The 19179-nt window shown below is 42.1% G+C and overlaps 1 protein-coding gene across 2 annotated transcripts in view; it reads right to left on the bottom strand.

Annotated features, from left to right (window-relative positions):
• Positions 1 to 19179, bottom strand: part of LOC144684527 (lysine-specific demethylase 2B-like) — a 163308-nt gene that overhangs the window by 75558 nt on the left and 68571 nt on the right. For both annotated transcript variants that reach the window (XM_078548399.1, XM_078548398.1), the window contains exons 6-7: positions 17152 to 17190; positions 7188 to 7918 (exon numbers count right to left, since the gene is read on the bottom strand). In XM_078548399.1, coding sequence (XP_078404525.1) covers positions 7188 to 7918; positions 17152 to 17190 — 770 coding nt within the window. The remainder of the gene's footprint in view (positions 1 to 7187; positions 7919 to 17151; positions 17191 to 19179) is intronic.

The following is a 19179-nucleotide window of genomic DNA, read 5'->3' as shown; positions in this document are numbered from 1 at the left end:
GATCTGCTATCTGTAAGTTACAGCGCACAGGGACATCTTGCCTACAGTCATGGCAATCAGTGCCGACACCTCATTGACAGTTAAATCCTAAATCAGAACAGTTGTGATACACTTGTAACATAGCTAGAGATGTGTGAAAACTACTGAAAACATGATTCAATAAGTATTTGACAAATCCATGATATTCACCTACGTGACCGCAGGCAAAGGAAGTTTGGGCACTGGCAATATGTCACCACTGAGTTCAGCATGGACAAGATCACATGTTTCATGGTGATAAAAGGCTAGGTCTTTCTTTGGAACAAATCTACTTCTAATGGTAAATCTGAAACATTAAAAAATGTTCAACAATCCTGTTCCCACCAACGAGATACTTTTATAGCTCCATTCAAGTCAAAGGGCCTAAACATTAATTCCAAAATATTTTAGAAAACAATCTGAATTAGGGAAAGGTGGGAAATTGCCCCTCTGAGGCATAGCACAATGATGGAAATGTCACTGCGCTTGTTTATCTGTTAAAGGTTGTCAACCAGGAAGGTGTGACCAAGCACACAGGTGTACATGCCTTAAAGCAGCCTTCATACCTACCCATAATAAATGTAACATTCCTGTGCTTGTGCCCAAAGGGGATTCTATGAGGAAAATGCAATCTAAACAAAAGCTTCAGCTGGCTACAGTTATTTACCATACAAGCCCTACTCTCGAGCTCATGACAGCTCCAGCCCACCTATGCTCAGTGTACTCTTAGGGCCACATTGAGATTCCTACTAAAACCAATGAGCAAGCAATTGAATATTTAAATATTATTTTCCCATCTAACATACTCTTTCCAGCTTTTAACGTACAGTCTCTGGAAGTGAAGATTTACTTTCTTCCTAAATAAAGCATAGTCTGAGCATTGCTACTGTCATCACTGAGCAAATAAGCAGACCAATTTATCTGGAGATAAATGTAAAGCAACTGGTAATGTTGCTGCTTGCCTCTAATATCAGAGTTTTTCAATCTCAGGCATATCTTTGAAAGACTGCCAGCCTTCTAGATTTGAATCTCCCACTCCTGCACACAGCCTTAGTTCATCACAAACTCCCCATCCACAGAGCCTCCCTCGTGTCCATAAGACATTTCCATAATGAGATAAATTGCTGCAATTTTCTGCAGCTAAAGCTAGTATTTGAATTTAGGATTTATCCAATAAAGAGACAACTGTCTCAAGAACAGCCATTTTCTAAACTTCCATGGTCATAAAATTTAAATAAAATTGGCCATTCTTGGTTTAAAGCATTTAACTACAGAAGGACTCCTTCAGCATACCAGTACCTTCAGGAATGTAAATGATTAATAGCTCAATATTCAGAGGGGAGGCGGTGGCATAGAGGTAATATTACGGAACCAGTAATCCAGAGGGGCGAGCTAATGGTCTGGAGACACAGGTTCGAATCCCACCTTGAATTTATTAACTAAAAGCTAGTAATGGTGACCATGAATGGTGACCCACTCTGCCATTACCACCAAGTTAGGGGATCAACCCTGGTTCAATGAAAAGTGCAGGAGGGTATGCCAGAAGCAGTGTCAGGCATACCTAAAAACAAGTCGTCAACCTGGCGAAACTACACCACAGGATCACTTGTGTGCCAAACAGTGGAAGCAACATGCGACAGACAGAGCCAAACGATCCCATAACCAACGGATCAGATCTAAGCTCTGCAGTCCTGCCACATCCAGTGGTGAAAGGTGGTAAATAATTAAACAACCAACTGCAGGGGGAGGCTCCACAAATATCCCCATCCTCAAAGGTGGGGGAGCCCTCCACATCAGTACAAAAGTCAAGGCTGAAGCATTTGCTACAATCTTTAGCCAGAAGTGCCGAGTGGATGATCCATCTCGGCCTCCTCCGGAGGTCCCTGGCATCACAGATGCCAGTCTTCAGCTAATTCGATACACTCCACATGATACCAAGAAATGGCTGATGGCACTGGATACTGCAACGGCAATGGACCCTGACAACATTCCAGCAATAGTACTGTGTTCCAGAAATAGCTGTTCCCCAAACCATGCTGATCCAGTACAGCTATAACACTGGCATCTACCTGACAATGCGGAAAATTGCCCAGGTATGTCCTGTCCACAAGGAGGACAAATCCAACCTGGCCAATTACCACCTCATCAATCTACTCTCGATCATCAGTAAAGTGATGGAAGGGATCATCGACAGAGCTAGCAGGCAGCACTTACTCAGCAATAACCTGTTCACTGATGCTCAGTTGGGCTCTGCCAGGGCCACTCAACTCCTGACCTCATTGCAGCCTTGCTCCAAATATGGACAAAAGAGCTGAACTTCAGAGGTGAGGTGACAGTAACTGCCCCTGACATCAAGGCAGCACTTGACCAAATATGGCATCAAGGAGCCCTAGCAAAACTGAAGCTAATGGGAATTGGGGGAAGCCTCTCCACTGGGGGAGTCATACCTAACACAAAGGAAGGTGATTGTCGTTGTTGGAGGCCAGTCATCTTAGTCCCAGGGCATCATTGCAGGAGTTCCTCAGGATAGTGTCCTCGGCCCAACCATCTTCAGCTGCTTCATCAATGACCTTCCCTACATAAGGTCAGAAATGGGGATGTTCGCTGATGATTGCACAATGTTCGGTGCCATTCATGACTTCTCAGATATTGAAGCAGTCTGTGCCCATATGCATCAAGGCCTGGACAAAATCCAGGTTTGGGCTGAGAAGTGGCAAGAATCATTCGTGCCACACAAGTGTCAGGCAATGACCATCTCCAACAAGAGAGGATCCGACCATCGCCTCTTGACATCCAATGGCATTACCATCACTGAATCCTCCACTATCAACATCCAGGGGGCTACCATTGTCCGAAAACTGAACTGGACTAGCCATATAAATACTGTGGCTACAAGAGCAGGTCAGAGGCTGGGAATTCTGCGCTGCATGACTCACCTCCTGATTTCCCAAAGCCTGTCCACCATCTACAAGGCACAAGACAGGAGTGTAATGGTATACACTCCACTTGACTGGATGAGTGCAGCTCCAACAATATTCAAGAAGCTAGACACCGTCCAGTGCTGCCCGTTTGATTGGTACCCCATCCACCACCTTCAAAACCCATTCCCTACACTGTAGACACAGTGGCAGCAGTGTGTACCATCTTCAAGATGCACTGCAACAACTCACCAAGGCTCCTTCAACAGAACCTTCCAAACCCGCGACCTCTACAACCCAGAAGACAAGGGCAGCAGACACATGGGAACACCACCTGCAAGTTCCCCTCCAAGTCACACACCATCCTGACTTGGAACTAAATCACCGTTCCTTCGCTGTTGCTGAATCAAAATCCTGGAACACATTTCCAGACAGCAGCGTGGGTGTTCCTGCAACACACACTACAGCAGATCATGAAGGCAGCACACCACCACCTTCTCAAAGACAATTAGACATGGGCGATAAATGCTTAGCCAGCAATGCCCACATCCCATGAAAAAAAATGTACTTGTGGAATCATAGGATTAGAATAACCACTACCACTGGTTCTGAAAGCTTACAGGGAAATACAATCAATCAGCGATTTTAACAGAGGCCCATGGGCCTGATAGTCAGAGCTTAGCAAATTGTAGGATAAGGAACATGACTTCTTTGTTTACAGAAATCATTTAAAAGCTTAAGTATGTAATAAATCAGATGCGAATCGCTTTTGTTTGGTTTTATGAGACAAATGTAATTGGACTGAAAGAACTCCTTCTACATGCACTAGTATATATTGCAATTTGGAACTAGTGTGTACAAAAACCTACAAAACAACAGACTTAGCATTTATATTGCCAATATATACATTTTATCTATACAGTCCTGTACAAAGTTTGCCTAGCTTCCTGAATTCTGCCTCGCAGCAGAAAAATCAAGTACAGGAATTGTTGGTCATGGTATCTATTGAACTATTTACCATTAACACTTTCAGTTTCATGCATAAACTATTCATTCACATTTGTGAATTCACATACACAGATGCGTGTACAGGCTAGACAAGCTATTACTAGTGACCTTAAACAAAAGATCAATTACTCAACCCCTTCTCCAAAAGCAGGGCCTCTCAGAGTAAAACAACTTCACATTAAGGTCAGGTTTTTACATCTGATTTACGACAACCTACTCAGCGCCACAACAGTTTACAATTGTTTTCAACTGACAGCAAAATAGGCAAAGGTTCAGGATCCAACATGCACAGTAAGCTCTATGTTGATCATTTCATTATAATGCGAGTTACTTGAGAAGCTATTCTACTGTGCTTAGAAATCAGGAAGAATAAATATTAAACAAATGAAGGAAGTCTGGAAAGAAGGGGTGGATGGGCTAGCTACAATTTTCAATTTCCCAAGTACAAATATATATTACATGTACATTTTTAATACAGCAACTTAATTTCAATGGCGCAAATCAGTTTTCCTCAAAAAAATGTTTATATTAAAAATAAATCCATGTTCCTATGTGAAATTTATGAAACTTGTAATTTCAATATTTAAAAATTGCATAAATATACACAGACCATAAAATGATTATCAGTTGTGTATACTTGGATATGCTGCAGAATTGAACAGATTTGTAATATAATATGCCTTCACATTTGATGTTAATTAGAATGCTTGCTTTATAAATTAAACCCCATAATTTGATTCCTGGAGACTGTTACTATGCAGTGGCGCACTCTCTAAATTTATCAACCATAATTTCTTAGCCTATATAGCCTGCAGGAAAAATCTAATTGCAGATCATTGAAGGTTCAAATGGTAGATCTGAATCCAGATACATTAACATTTGCCTCTTTTATATTCACATTCAAAATGACAGGATAAAAAGAATTCTTTCACGGGATGTGAGCATCAAGGCCAGTATTTGTTGCCCATCCTTATTTGCCCCTGAGAAAGTGGTTCTGAGCCCCCTTCTTGAACTACAGCAGTCCATCTGGTGCTGTGGAGTGGGAGTTCAAGATATAACAAGATAATCAATGTAATCCTATGAATTCTCCCATTATATTACAATTCAGAACCCTGCAAATTCTAAAACCAAATTGTACTGTTGTGTCTGAGCAAACTTAGTTAAGCGCTCATCCTAAAGCAAAAGCTGGAAATCCGAAATAAGAAAAGAAAATGCTGGAAACACTCAGCAGATCTGACAGTTCTAACAAAAGGTCATCAACCTGAAACATTTACTTCGTTTCTTTCTCCACAGATGTCATCAGACTTGCTCAATGTTGCCAGCATTTCTGTTTTTAAGTTCGGCAAACACTCATTAAGTTTCAATTGTAGTGTCACTTTAATCCCTGTAAATAAATGGAGGCCTGCTCCATTTTCGTTTTCACAAAAACTGTGGCTATATTTCAGTGTAAGTAAATTAATTACCAGAATTATAATTCTATAGAAAAAGGGAAGAACGGAGAGAAAGAATTGAAAACAAAAACAGAATTACCTGGAAAAACTCAGCAGGTCTGGCAGCATCGGCGGAGAAGAAAAGAGTTGACGTTTTGAGTCCTCATGACCCTTCGGCAGAACTGAATAAAGTTAGGAGAGGGGTGAAATATAAGCTGGTTTAAGGTTCTGGGAGGGCGGGGGGTGGTGGAGAGAGAGAAGTTGGGGGGGTGGGGTGGTTGTAGGGACAAGCAAGCAGTGATAGGAGCAGATAATCAAAAGATGTCACAGACAAAAGGAACAAAGGGGTGTTAAAGGTGGTGATATTATCTAAGAAAATGTGCTAATTAAGAATGGATGGCAGGACACTCAAGGTACAGCTCTAGTGGGGGTGGGGTGGAAAGACTGACGACAGGGTATTACAGTTATAGATTTAAAAATAATGGAAATAGGTGGGAAAAGAAAAATCTATATAAATTATTGGAAAAAACAAAAGGGAGGGGGAAGAAACGGGAAGGGGGTGGGGATGGGGGAGGGAGTTTAAGATCTAAAGTTGTTGAATTCAATATTCAGCCCAGAAGGCTGTAAAGTGCCTAGTCGGAAGATGAGGTGCTGTTCCTCCAGTTTGCGTTGGGCTTCACTGGAACAATGCAGCAAGCCAAGGACAGACATGTGGGCAAGAGAACAGGGTGGAGTGTTAAAATGGCAAGCGACAGGGAGGTTTGGGTCTTTCTTGCGGACAGACCGCAGGTGTTCTGCAAAACGGTCGCCCAGTTTGCGTTTGGTCTCTCCAATGTAGAGGAGACCGCATTGGGAGCAACGAATGCAGTAGACTAAGTTAGGGGAAATGCAAGTGAAATGCTGCTTCACTTGAAAGGAGTGTTTGGGCCCTTGGACGGTGAGGAGAGAGGAAGTGAAGGGGCAGGTGTTGCATCTTCTGCGTGGGCATGGGGAGGTGCCATAGGTGGGGGTTGAGGAGTAGGGGGTGATGGAGGAGTGGACCAGGGTGTCCCGGAGGGAACGATCCCTACGGAATGCCGCCAGGGGGGGATGAAGGGAAGACACGTTTGGTGGTGGCATCATGCTGGAGTTGGCGGAAATGGCGGAGGATGATCCTTTGAATGCGGAGGCTGGTGGGGTGATAAGTGAGGACAAGGGGGACCCTATCATGTTTCTGGGAGGGAGGAGAAGGCGTGAGGGCGGATGCGCGGGAGATGGGCCGGACAGGGCTGAGGGCCCTGTCAACGACCGTGGGTGGAAAACCTCGGTTAAGGAAGAAGGAGGACATGTCAGAGGAACTGTTTTTGAAGGTAGCATCATCAGAACAGATGCGACGGAGGCGAAGGAACTGAGAGAATGGGATGGAGTCCTTACAGGAAGCGGGGTGTGAGGAGCTGTAGTCGAGGTAGCTGTGGGAGTCGGTAGGCTTGTAATGGATATTGGTGGACAGTCTATCATCAGAAATTGAGACAGAGAGGTCAAGGAAGGGAAGGGAAGTGTCAGAGATGGACCATGTGAAAATGATGGAGGGGTGGAGATTGGAAGCAAAATTAATAAATTTTTCCAGGTCCCGACGAGAGCACGAAGCCGCACTGAAGTAATCATCGATGTACCGGAGAAAGAGTTGTGGGAGGGGGCCGGAGTAGGACTGGAACAAGGAATGTTCCACATACCCCATAAAGAGACAGGCATAGCTGGGGCCCTAGAAAGAATTGATCTCTGCAAGTAAATAATTTGAAAGAATTTCAGCAATTACAATGCACTTGACACTTACCATTTATTCCAGGTCTTGCACACTCTCATACAGATGCATAGGTCCTTATGGCTGAGGTACCCGAATATTGCCAGCCACACCTCCCGTTGCATCACATGTTCTGAGCCACCAGCCAATGGTAGAGAATCAGGTTCAGGGCTGTCAGGTGGAGGCCGCACCACATGCCGCTCCATTTGAAATGGCTTAGGAGGAGACTGCACAGGGAGTTTGCTTAGTATCTGAGGACGAGGTAAACCTCCTAAAACCTTGTGACAAAGCTGACTGGATGGCCCATTTTTCTTCTTCGATGAAACCTCCACTGTCCTAAAGGAGTTTTTTTGAATATTCTCCCCTCTCAGGGAATAATAGTTATTTTCTCGATCCTTTGAGGTCAAAAGTGAATTGCTTTTTATGTTTCTTGCATTCTCTTCATCTTCATCCTCCTCTTCCTCATCATCTTCCTCACTAAAAATATCATTAGACAGCCTTCTGAGCTTGGACCTTTGATTATCTGCCTTTGCAATAGACCTTGGACTAGATCCACCACTGCTTCCTGCTGATCTCTGTAGGCTGGATTCCGATCCAGAGCTTGAATCGGAGCCAGAATCAGAACTAGAGCTGGAGCTGGTTGCTTCATTTCGGTTGACACGTTTTATCATTTGTCGTATCCGTTCTATTCTTTCTGCGTCTTCTGATCTTTCAAGGTGATTCACTTTTGCGCATTCTTCAGAATTTGGAGTCGTTTCCCGTTTCTAAAGAACAAAAATATATTAAACAGTTAAAAGTATTAAGAATCTTCAAATGCTAAACTTCATTACACTGCAAAATTTTAACAGTTATAGTAAGCCTCAAGTGATAAAATAGTCAATTACTTTCCACTTGCAAAAAGTGGAACTCTGCCATTTAATTTTGTTCTTTGTGCCAAAAGAAAAAGGGACAAGCACTCGAAGCAGACTTGAAAATCAAACCCCTGCTTTTGACTAAAGATCATAAATTTGGAGGTGGAAAAAAGCAAAGCCACAATGGATTTTGTTTAACTTTTTTGACTTTGGCAGGAATTCCACATTAAATGTTCACAAATGGCAATTAACATGGGAGCAAAAAGCATTGCTTCCCTCCTGGCTTTATTCCAGTTCCATTTGAAATTATTGCTGCTAAATAACATGCAAAGCTTTTTACATACAATGATGTACTCTGGAATGCAATGACCAAACAAATGTGGCAACCACTTTGCACATAGCAAGTTACTTCAAACAGCAAAGCTCTGGTTTTTGTGGGGCTGGTTGCGGAAGGAAAGTTGAGCAGGATACCAGGAAAATTCTGTTCTTCAAATAGGGCCATAGAACTTTTAACATCTCAGTACAGGATTTCTGACAATGCAGCATTACAACAGTATTGTACACTGGATTATCAGCTAAATTTCTCTGGTCAAACAACTCATTTTTTTGCCACAGCTATCATCTGAACCAAGTAACTACAAAATGAAACAGTTTCAAGAATGTCTACTTTATTTACTGGCCCTCTTGACAAAGAATAAGAAACTGAATGAAAAAAAATGTTGTGTTGGCTTATGTATACTCAGTTGCTCTTTCAACTTATTATTTTTTTTAAAAGACTGCTGTAAGGAACAACTTGTAAGGCAAGTCCAGGCATGATAGAAATAGGCAGACCCTGATTTCCTCCTTTCTGTTGGTAAAACTGTTGCATTGTACAAAATGGTGTGGTTTCACTTACTATAGTTAATCTAAGCAAACACAGCTCAGGTCTTGAATTCTGACTTATGCATTGGATGGCAAAGGGTGGTGAGGGAAATTGACAGTTAGAAAAACAGATTTACAAGCCACTTGATCCAAAGTTATAGGATAATCAAGTAGGACCTCTGAATTTGATGATGGCATCAATGTAGTGGCATCCTGAGCTATACAGCTTTTGGGATTATATTCAACAATATTAACTAAGCTTTCCAAAACCAAACTAGAGCATGATGAATATTAAACATTTAGAATGGCCTCTTCCTCAGGCATGACATACAAGGAACAAAAAAAATGTTTCACTTTTATTTGAAAGTAGGATTGTCTCATTGCAGTTTAATATTATGCATGCATAACTGTAGACCAAGCAGAACAAAATAATACTTTAACCAAAGTGATCTCAATACTTTTCTATAACAACCAAAATATTTAAGATTAAGGAAATCTGAAATAAAAACAGAAAATGCAGGAGGAATCCAGCAGGTCACGCAGCAGATATCGTGAGAGGGAGGTAGAATTACCATATCAGGTCATGGTTCAATAGTAACCTCTGAATCAAAAGGTTGTCAGTTCAAGTCCCACTTCTGAGACTCGAACACAAAATCTGAGCCAGAACTTCAATTCAGTATTGAAGCATTGCTGCACTGCCGGAGTGGTGTCTTTCAGATGAGATGTTAAACTAAGGCCCTGTCAAGCGCATATCAAATATCTCATGACACTATTTTGAAGAGAAAAGTATGGGAGCAATCATTGGTTCCCTGGCCATTACTCATCTCCCAACCAAGATCATAAGTAAATTATCTGTCGTAACAATGCCATTTGTGGGATCGTGCTTTGTGCAATTTAGCAACTGCAAATCCTACTTTACAATAGCAACAACTTCAAAAGTACTTTGTTGGTTATGAAGCTCTTTTGGACATGGAAGTCATGAAAGGTGCTACATAAATGCATGTCTTTTCTACGGATGAAAAGGTCATGATCCTGAAAGCTTATCTTCCTCAATGTTTCCAAAAATTGTTTTTATTTAATATTTAGCTACTTTGCTCACAAACTAATTCAAATTTAGATATCACAGAAATGGCAAAAAATTGACTTAAAGTTGCCGTTTCTTTTCATGAAAGCAGGTCTTGTTTTATGCAAACAAAATTACTGTAGAAGTGAAATATGAAAAGAATTACATAAGGCAAAAGCAGCACCATCTGGGGATAGAATTTTGGCTCAGTGCAATGTTATATTTGGGGCCAAATACATTCAAAACAGAGAACAAAAGCAAACAGTCGAATTGCTACAGACTACAAGATAAAAGCAAAATACTGCAGATGCTGGAAATCTGAAACAAACAAAAATTGCTGGAAAAGCTCAGCAGGTATGACAGCATCTGTGGAGAGAAAGATTGAACATTTCAAGTCCAGATGACTCTCCTTCCGAACTAAAGAGAAATAGAAATGTGGTGAAATATATACTGTATAAGGGGGGTTGGACAGATGAAGCTTGATGGAAGGCCAGTGATAGGTGGAGGCAAAGGAGAGATTGCAAAAGATGTCATAAACAAAAGGTCGAAGGGGTGTTGATGGCGGTGATTTTGGCTAAAGGAGGAGGTGCTAACGGTGACATTAAGAGTAGAAAGCAGGATGAGCCAGTGACAGATGGCCCTAGTGGGGGTGTGGTGGGAGATGGGGACGGTATGGGAGCAAGGATCAAAATAGGCTAAAAGGTGGGGATAAAACAATGAATGGAAATAAATGTAAAAAATAATAATAGAAATAGGTGAGAAAAACGTATATATAAAAATTTAAAAATAAATATTTGAAAAAAAGGGATCAAAAAGGGGTGAGGATGGAGGAGAGAGTTCCTGAAGTTGTTGAACTCAATGTTAAGTCCGGAAGGCTGTAAATTTCCTAATCGGAAGATGAGGTGCAGTTCCTCCAGTTTGTGTTGAGCTTCACTGGAACACTGCAGCAGGCCAAGGATGGACATGTGGGCATGAGAGCAGGGTGGTGTGTTGAAATGGCAAGCTACAGGAAGGTCTGGGTCATGCTTGCGGACAGACTGAAGAAGGTGTTCCGCAAAGTGGTCACCCAGTCTGCGTTTGGTCTCTCCAGTGTAGAGGCAAGACCACATTGGGAGCAGCGAATGCAGTAGACTAATTTGAGGGAAGTGCAAGTGAAGCGCTTTCACTTGAAAGGAGCGTTTGGGTTTGGGCCCTTGGACGGTGAGGAGGAGGGGGGGGGGGAGGGGTGGGTGGGTGGAGTAAAGGGGCTGGTGTTGCACCTTCTGCAATTGCATGAGAAGGTGCCGTGGGAGGGGGTTGAGGTGTAGGGGGTGATGGAGGAGCGGACCAGGGTGTCCCAGAGGGAACAGTCCCTACGGATGGCCGGGGGGGGGCGGAGATGGGAAAATGTGTTTGATGGTGGCACCATGCTAGAGTTGGCAGAAATGGCGGAGGATGATCCTTTGAATACAGAGGCTGGTGGAGTGAAACTGACGATAAGGGGGACCCTATCATGGTTCTGGGAGGGAGAGGAAGGTGTGAAGGCAGAGGCGCGGGAGATGGGTCGGACACAGTTGAGGGCCCTGTCAACCACCATGGGTGGGAAACCTCAGTTAAGGAAGGAAGACATGACAGAAGCATGTCACATAAACAGTGACTTATGAGCACAAAATATAGTACATACTTTGGAAAATTTAGATTCCCTTCTCTAGAAAACTGAAGTTGCAAACTGCAGTTACAGCGTGGTAAAGGAAAGGCTATACTAAAAAGGCAGTTAGCATTTATTTCAGCAGCTACAATGCATACATGTAAACCAGTATGGATAACAATAAAGAAAGACTTACTTGCATTTATATTGTGCTTTTCACAACCACCAGATATCTCAAAGTGCTTTGCAGCGAATTAAGTGCTGCTGAAGTGTAGCCACTGCTGTAATGTAGGAAGCATAGCAGCCTACCTGCATACACAAAACTCCCAGAAACAGCAATGTGATAATGACCAGATAATCTGTTTTTGCGATGTTGATTGAGCGATAAATATTGGCCAAGACACCAGGGATAACTCCCCTGCACTTCTACAAAATACTGTCCTGGGATCTTTTACATCAACCCAAGCAGGCATATGGGACCTTGGTTTAACGCCTCATCCAAAAGACATACAGTGCTCCCTCAGCACTGTACTAAACTGTCAGCATGGATTTTTGTGCTCAAGCCCTGGAACCCAGAAACCTGTGATTCAGAGACAAGAGTGCCCATCAACTGAGCCACAGCTAACATGCAACATTCATTATTTAATTAATCAATAGCAACCATAATTAAATAATTTTTAACTATCTTTGTTGTAAGACTACTTAGATAAGGAAGTCAAATAGATTGAAGCAACATGTATTATTTTACATATAAAAATTTAATTTTAGACAGCATGCAAAATGTTGCATCTTATAAATTCCATATTAACCAAGATCATATAAGGAGATCGATGGAGTATCACATTAATGATGCTTCCTGTCAAATTAACTGGAGTGTGTCATAAAATAATCTGGCAGCAACATTCCAATTTTGTTAAGTTGAGTGGAAATTTCTTCCCACATAACCCAATTTAAATGCCTCCATATTTACTACAGTGGCTTTTGTACACTGCAATTCTACTTAAAAGATCATGAGTTCTGCGCAGATGACAATGGCAACAAACATTCCCACTTCGATTCCTTCCACATTAATAAATCTTTGTTACCTCACTAACTCCTGCATAAACTCAAAAACAAACAAAAGATTCTTAAAGGATCATGGATTGTGGCCTGATAGCAATATCCTAACAAGGCCATTCTCCGTATATAACACCCGGACTGGACATCAAACAATCCACTAATGGAAGGCACGTGGCATCACCACATTATAAAAGCAAAATACTGCAGATGCTGGAAATCTGAAATAAAAACAGAAAATGCTGGAAAAACTTAGCAGGTCTGGCATCCGTGGAGAGAGAAACAGAGTTAATGTTTTGCGTCCATATGACTCTTCAGAGCTAAAGAGAAGTAGAAATGTGATGGATTTTATATTGTTTAAGAGAGGGTTAAGTAGGTGGAACGAGATAGAAGGTCAGGGATAGGTGGGAGCTCAGGAGAGATTGAAAAAGATGTAATGGGCACAACTAATCCTCGTGTCCATGACATCACATTTCTACTTCTCTTTAGCTCTGAAGAAGAGTCATATGAACTCAAAACTTTAACTGTTTCTCTCTCCACAGGTGCTGCCAGACACAGTTTTTCCAGCATTTTCTGTTTTTATTGGCATCACCACAAACCCATCCAATTTAGAAATTATATTAAATGAACTGCACACTGCATAGTCGAGAGAGAAAATTTAACTCTAGGTTACCAACTGGTATGGGAGAATGGTACAGTTAAATCATTATCCAGGGCTCTGTTTAGATTAGTTGACTCAGATGGCCAGAAGTAGGCATCAAAAACCTTAGGGATGAACTAGCATTTGCTAGACATTCTGTTTAAAAAAACCTCAAAAATTCCAAGAAAACATCTGATTATCCGATTAATCCAAAAGGTACCAATCTTTCACCAATAATGATTGTGATCCACATTTACTACGCTCCACAAAGTCAAGGACTAGACCCTCATCTTTTGAAGAAAGAAATTGGCTGCAGAGATTTATTTTTAAACTCATTTACGAGATGTGGGGTTGCTGGCTAGGCCAGCATTTATTGCCCATCCCTAATTGCCTTCGAGAAGGTGGTGATGAGCTACCTTCTTGAATCGCTGCAGTCCCTATGGTGTACACCCACAGTGTTGTTAGGGAGGGACCCAGTGACAATGAAGGAACAGTGATATATTTCCAAGTCAGGATGGTGTGTGAATTGGGGGGGAACTTCCAGGTGGTGTTCCCATGTGTCTGCTGCCCATGTCCTTCTAGATGGTAGCTGTCGTGGGTTTGGATGGTGCTGTCTAAGGAGCCTTGGTGAATTGCTGCAGTGCATCTTGTAGATGGTACACCCTGCTGCCACTGTTCATCGGTGGTAGACGAAGTGAAAGTTTGTGGAAGGGGTGCCAATCAAGCAGGCTGCTTTGTCCTGGATGGTGTCAAGCTTCAGGTGGGAGCTGCACTCATCCAGGCAAGTGGAGAAAATTCCATCACACTCCTGATTTGTGCCTTGTAGACGGTGGGCATGCTTTGGGGAGTCAGGAGGTGAATTACGCGGCACAGAATTCCCAGCCTCTGACACGATCTTGTAGCCACAGTATTTAGATGGCTAGTCCAGTTCAGTTTCTGGTAATGGTAATCCCCAGGATGTTGACAGTGAGGTATTCAGCAATGGTAATGCCATTGAATGTCAAGAGGCGATGGTTAGATTCTCTTCTTGGAGATGGCCATTGCCTGATTTGCGCCACTCAATTGCCAGGTAATGTTACTTGCCACTTGTCAGCCCAAGCCTGGATATTGTCCAGGTTTTGCTGCAATTGGAGATGGACTGCTTCAGTATCTGAGTCGCTGCAAATGGTGCTGAACATTGTGTAATGATCAGCGAACATCCCCACTTCTGACCTTATGATGGAAGGAAGGTTATTGATGAAGCAGCTGAAGATGGTTGGGCTGAGGACACTACCCTGAGGAACTCCTGCAGTGATGTCCTGGAACTGAGAAGATTGACCTCCAATAACCACAACCATCTTCCTTTGTTCTAGGTATGACTCCAACCAGCAGAACATTTTCCCCTCGATTCCCATTGGCTCCAGTTTTGTTAAGGCTCCTTGATGTCATACTTCATCAAATGCTGCCTTGATGTCGAGGGCAGTCACTCTCACCTCACCAGTTCAGCTCTTTTGCTCAAGTTTGAACCAAGGCTGTAATGAGGTCAGAAGCTGAGTGACCCTGGCGGAATTCAAATTGAGCGTCAGTGAGCAGGTTATTGCTGAGTAAGTGCTGCTCGATAGCACTGTTGATGACCTCTTACATCACTTTACTGATGATCGAGAGTAGACTGATGAGGCGGTAATTGGCCGTGTTGAATTTGTCCTGCTTTTTGTGTACAGGACATACCTGGGCAATTTTTCACATTGCCAGGTAGTTGCCAGTGTTGTAGCTGTACTGGGACAGCTTGGCTAGGCACGGCAAATTCTGTAGCACAAGTCTTCAGTACTATTGCCAGAATATTGCCAGGGCCCATACCTTTGCAGTATCCAGTGCCTTCAGCCCTTTCTTGATATCATGTGGACTGAATCAAACTAGATGAAGATTGGCATGTCATGCTGGGGATCTCCAGTGGAGGCCGAGAAAAATCATTCACTCAGCACTTCTGGCTACAGGTTGTTGCAAATGCTTCAGCCTTATCTTTTGCACTGATGTGCTGGACTCCCCCATCATTGAGGATGGGAATATTTGTGGAGCGTCCTCCTCCAGTCAGTTGTTTAATTATTCACCACCATTCACTACTGGGTGTAGCAGGACTGCAGAGCTTAGATCTGATCTATTGGTTATGGGATTGATTAGCTCTGTCTATCGCATGTTGCTTCTGCTGTTTAGCATGCAAGTAGTCCTGTGTTATAGCTTCACTAGGTTGACACCTCATTTTTAGGTATGCCTGGTGCTACGCCCGGGATGCCCTCCTGCACTTTTCATTGAACCAGGGTTGATCCCCTGGCTTGGTGGTAATAGCAGAGAGGGGGATATGCCAGGCCATGAGATTAGATTGGAGTTGAGCACAATTCTGCTGCTGCTGATGGCCCAAGGCGCCTCATGGATGCCCAGTCTTGAGTTGCTAGATCGGTTTGAAATCTCCTATCCACTTAGCGGTGATAGTGCCACACAACACAATACAAGGTGGTATCCTTAATATGAAGGCAGGACTTCGTCTTCACAAGAACTGTGCAGTAGTCACTCCTGCTGATACCGTTATGGACAGATGCATCTGCGGCAGACAGGTTGGTGAGGATGAGGTCAAGTATGTTTTTCCCTCTTGTTGGTTCGTTCACCACCTGTACCAGACCCAGTCTAGCAGCTGTGTCCTTTAGGACTCGGCCAACTCAGTCTGTGGTGATGCTACCGAGCCACTCTTGGTGATGGACATTGAAGTCCTCCACCCAGCGTACATTCTGCGCCCTTGCCACCCTCAGGACATTAGTGAACCAGATGGGAATTAGACTTTTAATTCCAGATTTTAATCAAATTCAAATTCATGGTGGGATTTGAACTCAGGTCATTATTATGCCATTTGAACCCCAGACCATTACCCTGGGCTTTTGCATTACCATCCCATTGACAATACCACCACACCACCACCTCCCTGGTAAATCTGGCGGAGCATTCTTGTACAGCAAGCAAGATCTTAGCTGTTGTTGGCAAGGTGCTACACATGCTAGCCATGGTATGGATTGAAAAATACAAGCTTGTGTACGGAGTCCTAAGGAACCAATAGGTCAACGTGCTGGAGTTGCCTACCAATTCTCCAGATTTAAAACTCCACAGAATGGCTCTGTCATTATTTCATGGATAGTATGGCAGTTTTGCAGTTGTCTACAGTCCTGCGCTGTACCAGCTGAGCTTCCGAAGGGGAGCCATTGAAAGACCAATATATCTAATAACTAATCCAAAACAATTGAAAACACATATATGTGTACACACGGTATCAGAGTATTGCTAGAGACCAGGAAACTGTAACCCAGCAACAGGGTTAGTGCCTTCAGGAGGACAGGCTAGAAAATTAGAGGAGAGATAAAAATAAAAGGATGGCATTCAGCAGCAAAATCATAATTCTCTGATTATGAGAACACTTTGCACTGCTAAGGTAATCAGGCCAATCTCATTTATAGAAACACTCACTGCTAGCTAGGACAGGAGCTCTTTGTATTCGGGATTTAAGAAAAACCCAAACAAATCAAGATGCAAATTGAATGTGTGTTGCTACATCTTTCTAAATTATTTAACCACCCAAATACTCCTGCTGTCTTAAAATAGCCAGTAGCACACTCAAATTGAGAGTAATCAGTATGAAGGGTTACTTAAGAGTGGAGTTTGTCAAATCATTCAGAGTTCATACAGTAATTTCCTTTGGGGTTAGAAGATACTGAAATGCACACTTGAGCACCTTCAAAACTAAACAAACAAAAAAATGTAAAAACACACCTATTTTGAAATCAACCTCTAAACTACATACTGTATAAACGTCATAATTTTAATGGAGACAACCAAACGAAAGCTATATGTAACTTCTAAAAGCCAACAGCATTGCCTACCTTCCTCCTCTGAAGTTTGTCATCCTTTCCTCCTCTTAGCTAAATAAAAGGAAAACACACCCATGAAAATATAATTAAGCACTGATCTGTAATAAGAAAGTTTTTGCACAGTGAATAAAAGGCTTCTGAAATTCAAGAACAAACATTTTGCTTTGTGTTATTTACTAAATTAAGACATTAGGAACATATGGAACCTGTTCCACAATTCAATAAGATTGTGGTTGATCTGTGACTTAAACCTATATACCCATCATTATTCTTTAATACTTTTGGTTAACAGATCTATCAATCTCAGATTTAAAATTAAACAATTTATCTAGCATCAACTGTGGTTTGCAGAAGAGAGAGTTCCAACCTTCCTACCACCCTTTAAGTTTCCAAGCTACACTCTTGAAAAGTCGGTCTCTAATTTTTAGGCAATGTTCCCAAGTCTGAGACTCCCCAACCAGTGGAAATAGTTTCGCTCAATCTACCCTGTCAGCTCCTCTTAATTTCTTCAGAATTTTGATTAAAATCACCAAATAACTATCTAATTTCCAGCGAATACAACCCTAATTTGTGTAATCTTGTCTCATAACTTAACCTTGGAGCCCAGGGTATTACCCTGGTAAACTTACATTGCACTCCCTCCAAGGTCAATATATCCTTACTAAGGTGTGGTGCCCAGACTGAATGCCGTTCTCCAGGTGTGGTCAAACAAGGCCTTTGTATTGCTGTAGCATAATTTCTAAATCCTTGTATTCTGGTCCTCTGGCATTGCCATTAATATTTTTGAATACTTTTTGTATTTGTCCATGACATTTTAATGATCTAGGCCATCCATTGTTTCTAACTTTTCACCATTTAGTCAGTACTCCGACCTATCCTCTTTTAGGCCTGAAGTGGCCGACTTCACACTTGACTACATTGAAATTTATTTGCCAGAGTTTTCTCCATTCACTTAATCTACATCCACAACAGTGATTGCACTTGAAAAAGTGCTTCGAGACATCTGAAGACTTAAGCTATATAAATGCAATTCTTTCTCTCCTATTAATGTCCCTCTAATTTTATGCTCCCATCTACACTGCTGATAATGCTGCCCAATTTTGTGTTATCAGCAAATTTGATTATGTGGCTTACTATCCCATCATCTTGGTCATTAACAAATATGGTGATTAGTTGAGGCCCCAAAGATCCTTCAGGGTTGGGTACACCATTTGTCACATTTCCTGCCAATTAGAGGACTTACCCATTATCCCTACTCTCTGGCTAAGTGGCAGGAGGCAACCTCCCAGCTATGTCAATCATTCCTTCACAAGTGCCAATTTCAACTAAAACAGTCTCTTGAGGGACTGAGAGTGCCTTCTGGAAGTCCATATTAATAACATCCACAAATATTCTCCTATCCACTACTTTAAAAATTTCAATTGGGTTGGCATGACTGACCCATTATAAAACCATACTAGTTTTGGCTGATTAGCTGAAAATTTTCAAGGTGTTAGACTTTCCAGCCTCAATTAAAAACTCTAGTAATTTCCCAACAGATATTAGGCAAACTGGTCTATAATGCCCTGTTTCCCTCTTGCACTTTCCAACATTAACAGCTATAATAAAAGCTCACTGTATAGGCTGCAAGTGCCATCAACTAATCTACTCCATGAATATCAATTACTAAAGTCAAACTTCAAGTTCCAGAGCTGAATTATCTTTTTCAGTTTGTCAACTGCAATCCTCTCCAGTCCTCCCAAAAATTGTTATCTCTATCCTCAAGCTTAAGTGTCTAATAGATTGAAATTAAAAATTGTATATTGTACAAAGAGAATAATACTGTACCCATGCCAGAAATTCAGTCAATATGAAGATAGAAAGGCTGGTTCACTATTGGCAGTTACAGGTAACTTTCTTTCCAGAGATTTGATCTGATTTATCAGCAAGTAGCTGATGGATGATAAAAAAATCAACATTCATTATGTAAGTCAAAGTCTCTTAAAGGTTTACCTCTAGAGAATATACTGACTCACTCCTCCTTCAGGATGTACTACTTCA

The sequence above is a fragment of the Cetorhinus maximus genome, chromosome 9 (assembly GCF_964194155.1).
Source record: "Cetorhinus maximus chromosome 9, sCetMax3.hap1.1, whole genome shotgun sequence".
Lineage (NCBI taxonomy): Eukaryota > Metazoa > Chordata > Chondrichthyes > Lamniformes > Cetorhinidae > Cetorhinus > Cetorhinus maximus.
This window is presented reverse-complemented; position numbering and strand designations above follow the sequence as displayed.